This window comes from Danio rerio, chromosome 9 (assembly GCF_049306965.1).
Source record: "Danio rerio strain Tuebingen ecotype United States chromosome 9, GRCz12tu, whole genome shotgun sequence".
Lineage (NCBI taxonomy): Eukaryota > Metazoa > Chordata > Actinopteri > Cypriniformes > Danionidae > Danio > Danio rerio.
The window spans coordinates 21,393,425-21,405,800 of NC_133184.1; the positions used below are offsets into that span (position 1 = coordinate 21,393,425).

General features: G+C 41.9%; 1 protein-coding gene and 1 long non-coding RNA gene across 2 annotated transcripts; both read left to right on the forward strand.

Annotated features, from left to right (window-relative positions):
- Positions 1-3,081: 3,081 nt before the first annotated feature.
- LOC103911649 (uncharacterized) lies at positions 3,082-4,844 on the forward strand. Its single transcript, XM_009304710.4, has one exon. It carries the CDS (start codon positions 3,218-3,220, stop codon positions 4,766-4,768), a length of 1,551 nt encoding a protein of 516 aa, XP_009302985.3. The 5' UTR covers positions 3,082-3,217; the 3' UTR covers positions 4,769-4,844.
- Positions 4,845-10,191: 5,347 nt separating this feature from the next.
- On the forward strand, positions 10,192-11,783 carry LOC141376029 (uncharacterized). Its single transcript, XR_012385051.1, has 2 exons — positions 10,192-10,475; positions 11,018-11,783. It is a non-coding gene; the product is annotated as an uncharacterized lncRNA (long non-coding RNA).
- Positions 11,784-12,376: the final 593 nt, after the last annotated feature.

Below are 12,376 nucleotides of genomic sequence, written 5' to 3' on the forward strand. Positions count from 1 at the left end.
GGCCGCGTGTGGCGCGCTTATTGCTGCAAAGGACCCACACCCCTTCTGTGTTGTCTGCTTGGGCCTCAAGCACGCTCAAGAAGCGTTGGAAACCCCGGAGAATTGCAGCCATTGTCTGAAATTACCGAAAAAGCTTCTGCGGCGTCGTATGAAAGTTGCAGCGACTCAATGTGTTGAATTTTCCGATTCGGATGGGGGACATGGTGACGACAGCGCGCAGCCGGGGGACTCCCGGGGCGCTATGTCTCTCGACTGGGCTGACCAGCCCAATCCTGCGTTCCCCGAAGAGGACATCTTCGCGGGTGTTCCGCCGTTCGCTGATGAACCGGCCGGTTCTGGCGACGATGACGACGCGGGTCTTCTGGGCGTTTCAGAGGACGAGGAGGCCATCCCGCCCTCTGGCGCTCCCCAGATTCACACTCCCGCGACCGTACCCCAGTCCATCCTCCTAGATGTGTGTGAGCGAGCGGCCGCTCGCCTCAACATCGAATGGCCAGCTCCACAGAGTGCCACCGACCAGGAGAGGGACATTTATGATGGGAAGTTGCTGGGGCCTCCACCAGGCCCGAGGAAACAACTTTTTCCCGTCCTCCCAGCGTGTGCGAAGCACATGAAGCACTACTGGGGCGACCCGCTCAACCTTAAACAAGGTCTCGCGGGTCTGGAGGTAAAGGATATGGCATCGATCGGCATGGGTGACCCACCCGTTATCGAGCCATCAATCGCTCGACACCTCAGCCCCATTCAGGGCGGGCTACTCGCCCCCCCGAAACCGGTCCTGCCAAACAAAATGGACCGCTTTTCTGCCTCTGTTCACCAGGCCGCCTATAAGTCCTCGGCCGTAACTGTGAGGGCTCTTAATGTCTCCTCGCTCCTCTCCGCTTACCAGGCGGAGCTGTTGGATGACTTGGGACAGCAACTGGACAAGGGAACCCCTTCCCCATCACTGTGGAAGGAGATTCTCACAGTTAACGACCTCGTTCTCCGTAACGCACGTCAGGCCGTCCAAGCCTGCGGGCGTTCCATGGCGCTTTCGGTGGTAGGAGAGCGCGTGCTCTGGTTGAATCTGTCGGGCCTCCCTGACAGTGAAAAGAGGCGGATTGCGGGCGCCCCAGTAGAGCCCGGACAGGCTCTCTTTGGCCCCGCTGTTGCATTAATGCAACAACGCTGCGACGACAAAAAGAAGGAGGATGAAGCCTTCAAATTATGTCTTCCTAGGAAAGCGGCTCCACGCCAGGTGCCCCCAGCGCGCGCCCCTATTCCCCCTGCCACAGGGTGGAATTTTCATCAGGGCAAGGATAAACCTCGCACCAGACCCCCTCCGCGACAGGGCAACCATCCTCCCGCAAAACCTTGGGGAAGAACAACGCCCGCTGCCGCGGGAAAACCCCCTGCCCAAACCCCCTCGGATCCGAAACGCAAGCGGCCGGCCTGATGTTCAGCCAATGGGGGCGCCGAGTCTGTGTTCACGGGCCACAAGCCCTACAGACTATTTTCCTGCCCCAGAGCTTCTGTCCAAAAGACGGAGAATAGCTCAAAAGGAGGTCGTCCACCCCATGTGTTCAGTGGACGTTGTGTGTTCTCGCCCCAGGTTCAAGGGGTCTGTTGTGAGGAAAAGTGTTCAAGCAGTGTCACCACACCGTTCAAACTTTGTTCCCCTCACTCAAATAAAGGCTTCGGCCCATGTGTTCCCAAACACAAAACACACAAAATACACCTCAAAACAAACGAATCAAATGAATTCGTTCCCAAAAGAACACATTTCTGTGAACCCCTGCATGTCACCCCTAGTTTGTCCACTACAGGGCGCCATTGCACCAGAAATGAACAAACCGGCCGAATTTGCAGTAAGCAGTTCTCCGGTGTGTGTGGGGTCACTTGCGAATCAGGTAACAGCCTGGCAGTCTGTGTCAGCACCCGAATGGGTAATTCACACAATAACCAGGGGATACAGGCTTCAGTTTGCCAAAAGACCCCCGCGTTTCAACGGAGTTCTCTCTTCTCAAACAGAAGAGAGCTCTGCTCACATTCTGAAAGACGAAATCTCCTCTCTCCTGCAGAAGGGGGCGGTTCGAGTGGTACCCCCGCACCTGATCGGGCAGGGGTTTTACTCTCGTTATTTCCTAGTTCCAAAGAAAGACGGCTCTCTTCGTCCTATTTTGGATCTCAGAGTGTTGAACAAACATTTGAGGAAATACAGCTTCAGAATGTTAACACACGGTTCTCTCTTACGCTCAGTAAATCAGAACGATTGGTTCACATCGATCGATCTGAAAGATGCTTTCTTCCACATAAGCATCTATCCTCCGCACATGAAATTTCTCCGTTTCGCTTACCAGGGCGTTTGCTACGAGTTCACAGTTCTTCCGTTCGGGCTCTCACTAAGCCCGAGGACGTTCTGTCTGTGTGCGGAGGCAGGGCTTGCGCCGCTGAGAACAGCTGGTCTCAAGATCCTGACATACATAGACGATTGGCTGATCATAGCCGATTCGCGAGAGAAAGTAATTCAAAATACTTTCCGTGTGCTCACTCACATCAAAGCACTCGGTTTCCGGGTGAATGTGAGCAAAAGCAGTTTCACTCCATCCCAAAATGTGACTTTTCTGGGACTGGAGCTGAATTCAATTACGATGCGCGCGCGCCTGTCGCAAGAGCGCATTCTCTCTCTTCTGAATTGTCTCTCACAATTCAGGGAAGGAGCAAGGGTACAGTATCGTACATGTCTCAGACTACAAGGTCTCATGGCCTCGTCTATTCATGTCCTGCCACTAGGCCTTTTGAGAATGAGGGCGTTCATGAAGTGGGTTTTATCTCTTCATCTCAGCCCGTTATGGGATCTCTCCCTGTATGTCACAGTCTCGCGCTCGTGCACAACAGTGCTGCGCCACTGGAGGAACGCAGAGTTTTACGCTCATGGGAGCCCCCTCGGGGCTGTCATGATGCGCAAAGTGGTAACGACAGATGCCTCGCTGACAGGGTGGGGCGCCACACAGGAGGGCAGGATAGTGAACGGCGTGTGGTCCCACACACTTCACTCAGCCCACATAAATTATTTGGAGCTTCTCACTGTGTGGAAAGCTCTAAAACATTTTCTGCCCCGCCTGCAGGGGCATCATGTGCTAGTGCGGTGCGACAACACTACAGCTGTAGCACATATCAACCGCCAAGGGGGGATGCGATCCTCCAAGCTCCACGCCTTAGCTCACCAGCTTTTAGTATGGAGCAGGCAACATTTTCTGTCGTTACGGGCAACCCATGTCCCAGGCGTTCTGAACAGGGGTGCAGACCTTTTGTCAAGGGGGAACCCACTCTACGGGGAGTGGCGTCTCCATCCTCAAATAGTGGGCCTGCTTTGGAAGAGATTCGGCCAGGCAGACGTCGATCTCTTCGCCTCGCGCGAAAACGCCCATTGTCCTATGTTCTTCTCGCTACAGGACGAGGATGCCCCCCTCGGCGTGGACGCACTGGCTCATCCATGGCCCAATGTGCTGCTCTATGCGTTCCCTCCTCTTTGCCTAATAACCCCAACCCTATTCAGGGTGAAGGAACAAGGCTTGAGACTGATTCTGATAGCACCGAGGTGGCCCAGGGCTCCATGGCTGGCAGAGATAATCCCTCTTCTGCATGCACAGCCATGGCCCCTCCCATTACGTACGGACCTTCTGTCCCAAGCGAATGGGGAAATCTACCACCCTCGTCCAGACAGGGTGGCTCTCTGGGCTTGGCCCGTGAAAGGGCAAACCTAAATACACTGGGGCTTTCTCCACGTGTTATTGCAACTATTCAGAACGCTAGAGCCTCCTCCACACGGTCCCTTTATGACTGCAAGTGGCGCGTGTTTGAGGAATGGTGTGAGGAGCGCAGACTGATTTCATATCAGTGCTCAGTCGCTGATATTTTGGGCTTTCTGCAAGGCCTTATGGACTGTGGAAAATCATTTTCTACAATCAAGGTCTATCTAGCAGCCATCACTGCATGTCATGTAGGGTTTGATGGCAGCACGGCTGGGCAACACCCTCTTGTTCGTAGATTTATGAAGGGTGCCCGTCGTTCCCTTCCAGTCACTAGAAGAGTTGTTCCTGAGTGGGACCTCTCCATGGTGCTGGATGCTTTGACTCACCATCCTTTTGAGACCCTAGAGGCTATTTCTCTGAAGCATCTGTCTTTCAAGACAGCTCTGCTGCTGGCCTTGGCTTCAGCTAAACGTGTCAGTGATCTACATGCACTCTCTGTTCACCCCTCGTGCATTAAATTCTCCCTCAGTGGAGAAAAAGTTTCTCTCAGGCCTAACCCGGCCTTTATGCCAAAATGCTTCCCTAATTTTTCTTGTGAGGGGGTAGAGCTTTCCGCTTTTCACCCTCCTCCATTCTCCTCCACGGAGGATCAGAGGCTTAATGCTTTATGTCCTGTTCGAGCTCTGCGGGCCTATATCAACAGGACCAGCTCTTTTAGAAGAAGTGACCAACTCTTCATTTCTTGGGCCCCCCCAAACAGGGGGAATCCCATTTCTAAACAACGCCTCTCTCATTGGCTTGTGGAAGCCATCTCTCTGGCATATGAATCTAAGGGAGTGCGGCCTCCAGGGGGCCTCAGAGCACATTCCACTAGAGGCATGGCTGCTTCTTGGGCTCTATTTAGAGGGGTTTCCTTGCAGGACATTTGTGCCGCTGCAAGCTGGGCCTCTCCACATACATTTGTCAGATACTACCGTCTTGATGTTACTCAGACTCCGGTAGCTCATTCTGTCTTAGGTGTGGGCTCTTCGTAGCCCTGTGCCGTATGCTTTTTACAACTTTTTGAGCCTAGTTGGTCTAACTTGGCTTAAATTTGTCCCCAGTGTTATCATACCCTCACCTGACACAAATTATATACATTTCATATGTACAAATACATATATTGTATATATATATATACACATATATATATATATATATATATATATATATATATATATATATATATATATATATATATATATATATATATCCTTATATATATATCCTTAAACGCATGTTACCACATGCTTTGTGACGTGTCATGCACCGCCTTTCAGGAGACCGTCCGCTGGCTTGGTGGGCCTCGCTGTGAGTGTATTGGGCAACCGGGGAGCTGTCCATATCTCCCATAGGTGGATCTCGAACACGAGATGATGAAAGAGAACAATAGGTTACTGTCGTAACCCCGGTTCTCTGAAACATCGAGTGGAGAGATCCACCAAGTTTGCCCCGCTTGCTGCACGAGAAGCGAATATGCTCACTGAGGAATAGCAGCGCGTGCAGAATGATTTATGCGCACAGGTAAAGGGGCGGTTCTTTACCTGCCATTGGGCACGCGCTTCTGTCTGTCAAGCCAGACTTGGTGCAATTGGATGCTTCTGCAGAGGTCAGGCACGGATGCCTTCCCATAGGTGGATCTCTCCACTCGATGTTTCAGAGAACCGGGGTTACGACAGTAACCTATTGTTTCCAGGTGGCTAAACAGCGAGATTCAGCAGGTGTCCGACTTCTGATGTAATTTTTGAGCCCTCCTCTTACTGCGCACGCCTGCTCTCGTTTACAATGCAGTCAAGGCGAGGCGCACCTCAAACGAGCCTATTACTATAGTATTTTTTAATGTGGGAGTGGATGCAATAGAAATATCACTGTTTTTACAAAAAGATGGTCAGAATTACAGAAGATGAACAGCTCATTAACTAAAAGGGTGTATTAAAAATATAATTCTGTATATTCAACAAACGTTAAAAGAATAACAAAATAAACAGCTTATACAGCAAGAAAACTTTCAAGAAACCTAATTTGGCTACATTATAAATGAAGTAGCCATAGATGCTTTTGAGTGACGGGTCATGACAAATGTTTGTTTGACAAATAAATTCTTAGGGGGTTAATTATATTGACAAGCTTATTAGGTCTATATAAACTGCTTTTACTCCAGCCAGACTAAAATAAACAGCCCAAGACTTTCTCCAGAATAAAAACTATTAGACTGTAGGAAAAACTATCAAAATATTCTTGGTCTAATAAACATGACTTTTGACTTCACATACATATATATACATATATGTGTGTGTGTCTTGTTTACTACACCCTTTTCAGTTCTCATATGAAACCACACAAAGATAAGGCATAATGACAAAACAGTCTGATTATCTTTGTATTTCTGAATATATGTATATATTGGATTGACTTTGATGGAATAATGCTGCATAAAAAATACAATACAAAATTCACACAAACATACAAAAAGTGAAAATGACAACAAACAGGACTTAAAACTGAGAGAGAAATAAAATACAGCACACACACATTAATGATTTATTAGTAACATTTAGTTATATTGGATAGGTCACGTTATGTTTTACAAAGATGTGTTTTGTTTTTGTTTGTGTGTAAATCTAAATAAATAACCATATGTAATGCTCTTTATGACTTTTTTTAAAATTATCAACGAAAATACAAAAAAAGGTATTCAACAAATCCAGGTATAAACCTTAGTAAAACAAGATAATAAAGTGTAATGTGTCAGTCTCATCCAATCAGCATTAAGCTGTGTCGTCAGCCAGTCGTTTCCCATCATGCTTTTGGTAACGCAGTCTTTTGAGAGCAACTGCGGCCGACTGCTCTATCCGAGGTACCTGCCTCGCGATCGCGAGAGTTTTTTGGCGCACGTCAGCGTGACATCAGAGCGAGGCGAAGGCAAGGCGGACACATTTCTAACCGGCATGCATCTTGCGGTGATCACCGGTGATCGATTCTGCGCAGATTTTGGCCAAGTCAAACGAGCCTATTCTGTTCATGGCTGTGACAACATCCTGAAAGCCTAAAATGAAAAGCTGGTGGGAATTGTGTTGGTTTTAACAAATGAATAAATTAATAAGCTAAATTATTATATGCTTAAACCATCTTTTTTTTTATTAGCCACACTTTATTCTGTGTGTGTCGTTGTTATAACCCAGATGTGTAGCCAATGAAACAAAATGCTTAAATATTAAAATGTAAGGTTTAGAAAATTAAAATATAGAAAATAAAATTCCGAGGGAGAGACTGTACTGTTACTGCAGACCAGGGTTTCGTTGCATTGTAAATTATATTTTTCCTCACTATATGCTATGCAGTGCAACAACTAACAATTTTTCTTTTGAAATAAATAGCCAGTCAAAGCATGGCACATTCCAGTATTATGATATTAGCTTATAATAATAATTGTCAGGAATCCTTCTGGACTATCAGATTCATTCGCTGCACCCACACAGCCCCAATCACCAGACCAATCACCAATCACCTTCACCTGTTGCTCATCATCGCTCACACTACATAACCCTGTAAGCCTGGAACAATCACTCATTTATGGTCTGATTTATTTGTTATTACCCAGACTCATTTCTCTACAGTGTGACAGCATTTACCTGATTATGTAGCCTGCCTGCCTGCTCACCAGTTTGTTATCCTGTCTGTTATTTTGTCCTGTGAATCCTGTACGGTGTTTACCTCCACTGGCATCATCTTGTTTCAGTTACAACCCGAAGTTAAGTTCTGTTTTTTTTTTTTTTTTTTTTTTTTTTTTTTTTTTGGTATTGGTGATATTTCTTTTCTGAACAACCTCAAAATTGTTTAAAGTATCATTAAATATCCATTCTCTGTTAATCTGCCTTTGTCTTCTCTCTGATCCATAATAATAATAATAATAATAGTAGTAGTAGTAGTTTTTATTATAGTTATTCATAATAATATTAGACATTTGTTTGGACGTGCTCTTTCAAGCAGCATTTTTTTTTTCATTCTGCAGGCTGTTCGCTCTGGCAGTTGGTCAAATATTTGTTAGCTAGCCTATCATTAAAAAGCAGAGTTATTCTGCAATCAGGTTATGTGCTCCATCAGGCACAATCTTAATAGTATCTTGTAGTGTGTGCACGTTTAAGGTTTGTGTGCACTGTAACCAGATCCGTTGGGATTTTAAAACTCCCGCAGCAAGTTAGGAGAAAATGAAAGCACATTAGAATGAGGAAAAATCAGATGCTTATGACAATCTTTAACATAATGACAAATTAAAAATGTAGCAAACAAATGACAGGGGTTTGTGACCCAATTACAGTGGAGCATTAAAGAAACCCTTATTTCCCACAGAACAAAAGAAATCATCTATTCACGGGCAGGAACAAAAACATACACTTGTATCTTTCTTGGAAAATATATCTTTTTGAAACTCATTTGATATAATTTGTATCTTTATTTTAATGAATTTTTTGTTGGTCTGTTATCTACAACATGAGCAAGAAGAAAGAATAGCATGAAGTGCACAAGTCAGCTATATGCTTGAACACAATCTTTCATATTATGTGCAATATTTACATTTCTAGAGAAGCCCGTTTTAAACTGTTTTGATTATTACTGACATTTATCATTCATTGCGCTGGTCACTTTAAATGAGCCAGGGCAGGCTTTACAAGCTCTTTGCAGCACTGACCTTGTTCCCAGATCACTTCGGAAGAACGAACTTCGGAAGAACAAACTACGGAGGTTCTTTATTGTGAGAAAGAAGATGCTCTGTGCATGCCTAACCACAATTTTTTTTTAATTTTTTTTTTGAGAGAGTCGCCGAATAGTGCCAGCCTGTTAAGATTAAAATATTAAAGGTGCTGTAAGCAATTTTTCAAGAAAGTATTGAAGTTTGCATACGTAACAATTGATTGACCCATATCACTTATATAAACTATAAGAAATAAGACTTATTACTCCAGAAGATTTTTTGTTTTATTGGATACTGTGGCATAATACTGTGAAAATGTCCTTGGTTAGTTAAAGATAATGTGGGAAATATTATTTTAAATTCACTTCATATTGAATTGACCTAAACTGCATGTGTTACCCACTACATTGCAAAGTTATTTGACAAAATTACCATGGACCATTTGAGTTTAAGTTCTTGCATGCAGTTTTCATAAACAAGCTAATGAATGAAAAAAATGACATTCAGTTTAAGATTCAATAACTCTTTTAAAAAGAAAAAAAAAGTTTGATTAGATTAATCATCTTTAGAGAATTAAGTTACACATTTAGATGGTGATTTGTCGCCATCTATTGTCGTTATGTCATTTCTACAGATTTTAGTCATATTTTGAGTTAATAAATCATTATTTCGACTTTTTGTCTTGTAATTTTGATTTGGTATATCATAACTTGGGCTTTTCTTACCAGGCAGAAAAGAGCTTACAGTTTTATCAAAACTTGTCAATTATTTATTGTCAATTGTTTGCACACAAGAGTGTTTTGTCTTGGTGATTTGGAGCTTCCAGTACAGAGACCAAAAGTATATAGTGTAAAGTTTTGCAAACAATAAATGTATAAAGTTCAAATAAAAAAAAAACTCTTAAGTGCCATCTAGAAATCACCAAATCAGACACAAGAAGACTGCAGTGGACAGTCAGGACAGCAGAGAGGATTATTGCTTTGCACCTGCCCAACCTCCAGATCTCACATCTTTATCTCTATAGATCTTTTTTATTAGATTAGTTGCTACTTGTTTTTAGTCATACATATACACAACCCTTACTGTATATGATTTTGTAACCAATGTTTTATTATTTACTTTATCCACTTATGTCATTCTGTGTTCTTGTGTTGATTTGTATATACTGTATGTTTGTGTTCCTGAAAAAAGTGTGTTTGCACACACTTGTCAAATTAATCTCATTCTGATTTCTCTGCACACATATTTCAAAGAAATCTCAGCAGCTGAATAACAAACATTATTATTTTACATTATTATGCCATCAAACATAACATTACAGAAGATGTCTGGCCTTTCATAATGCTAAATATCTGCTACAGATCATTGACTGCAAAACATTTATTGTGATTTAAGTGAAATTACTTTACACATATTATAATAAGTAGGTTAATTGGAGAAATGAGTAAATGATAGCACTTTAAAAATGAGACTAGTTAAAAAAAACGTGTTAACACGTAAATTGCGTGTTAACACGTAAATGACGTGTTAACACGTACCAACGTGTTAACGCGTAAATGACGTGTTAACGCGTAAATTACGTGTTAACACGCAATTACGCGTTAACACTTTTGTTGCAGACGTTTTGGCCCCAACGGCCTTCCATATATTAAACCCATACGGTCTTTGTCAGGTGACGTCACCGTCATAAACACCGATTTGCATTGTGGGACATAGCCGCCATTTGTGTTGTATCCGAGTTAACGTGAGCTGTTATGTGGCTTTAGCGTCTTTCGCAGAGTAAACACAGTGTTACGTTCTTGTTGCGTTAAGGGCTGTAATAGTAAATCACACGCTCGAAAAGGTAATAAATGATCACGACGACAGATATTTTAAATTTCCCGCTCGGGAGAAAGTATATTGACAGACTGTAGCGGTAACAACAGATGCACCGGGTGTCCTGGCCAGCTGCATTGAGACGCAAAATGTATTTTTATTTCTCCGTTTATGCTCTCAACATTATCACAAAGGTAAGTACGAAAAAATATTTAAGTAACTTTACAACTGTCATTGCTTGAGCTTCAAATAATTTTATTAATTCAGTGTAACACTTTAGTTTTGGGAGTAACTGCATTTAAATATTTACGAATCAACTAAGTGCTAAGATTTAAGATTGTAAAGTATTTGATTGGGAAAATATTGTAAAATACTTTTTTACAACTTAGATTTGCTGATGTACTCACTCCCTGACAAAAAGTACATTTTCGACTGTGCTTTTTCTGAAAACAAATACAGTTTTTTGTTGAAATCATTCCCTTTAATGTTTTAAATCTCCAGACTGGAACTTCATGAAACTGCAGTTAAAAAACCCTGTTCTTTTCCACTGTCGAAAAAATATCAATATATTGGATGACAAAGTTAATGCTTAAAAGTTCAAAATTCAATTCAGGTTTCTTATGCTAAAATGTCATATTTTTCATAAGCATGTAGCATTATAGTACATATATTTTTTACTTATTCTTTTTGTGTTATATTTTTGCTGTATATATATTTCTAACTTTGTCATTGCCAGCCAAGCTGCATATGACCCAGACTGAGCAGCATCTCTACATCTGGGCCACACAGAAACTACACAGACAGACACTCCACACTCTGCAAGACAAACTTAGAGGAGGGAAAGAAAACCAACACTGCAGTCAGCTGAAGATGTGGACGACCAACATGCTGAGAAGGAGACACTTGAGGTTGAAGATGGTGAGAGACACTGATGAGAAGACACACAACACTAAGGAGGTAGCTGAGACATACTGAATGTAAACTGTGTATGGACGTGTGTAGAAATAAACCACCTGTTGGAGGAAAACTGACAGCTGCTGTGTGAACTTGAAGAATACAGGATGTCTGATGGATTTTGTAACAAGAATGATGCTAAATTACCAAACAGTAAAAAAAAAAAAAAACACAAAATCTTAATAACAAGCACTGAGCCATAAACATGATACTCCCTTAGGAAGGTGAAGATGTCACATTACAGCAAAGGATTGTAACTGTCAAACAAAGCAACGTTCACTTGTAGTGTAGAAGAGCTGTAGATGTCAAGAGTTAAAAGCCCAGGTGTATAAATGTTTTTTGTGCATAATTGATACATTATTTAAAAAAAATCCTTTGCATTTTTGTAACTTTGTTTTCTTTCACTGTATGTATGAGTGTGTTTTGCTGATGTTTCATCCTGTCTTATGTAAACAGTATGGGGCATTCCTCCAGAAATGACTTTTCCCTCAGTGCCTGAATAAAAATATAAATTGTATAAATGCAAATAAATGGAGGATGACTTAAAATGTGCAGTTAACTCATTTATTGTTGATGTTCTTCACAATCACAAAACTGGTACATCAGAACTAAACACAAGGTAAGCAGTTATTACTTGAACTAAATAATCCTTTAAAGAACTGAGACAAGTGTTTTTACTTAAAGTTAAACAATAAGTCAATCAGTAGTTTGAGCTAAATAGTTCACCCACAAATTTAAAGTGACTTACTATTTACCTGTCATCAAGTGGTTCTAAACCTTTATGAGTTTATTTTTTCTCTTTACACTAATAAAGATATCATAAATAAAGCTGAAAATCTGTAATTGAAATTGTAGAAAAACCAACAAATACAATGGAAGTCAGTAGTTACAGGTTTTCAGCTTTTATCATAATATCTCTATTTGTGTTTAACATATCTTAATATTTGGGTGTATTATTTTATCTAATGTTTATTTTATTTAATGTTGTTCTCTATGCACTCAATGTATTTGACTAAATAAAATAATATTAGTATTTAATTTTTTTTGTTCTGTTGCTTTCATTACATATGGTTCATATTTGTAAAATACTTTGGATACAAACATCTCCAATAGTTTGTAAATGTAAGTATTAGATCCCAGC

Excerpts from the sequence above, each read along its gene's own strand:
- LOC103911649 (XM_009304710.4), top strand. The coding sequence starts at position 3,218 with ATGGAGCAGGCAACATTTTCTGTCGTTACGGGCAACCCATGTCCCAGG.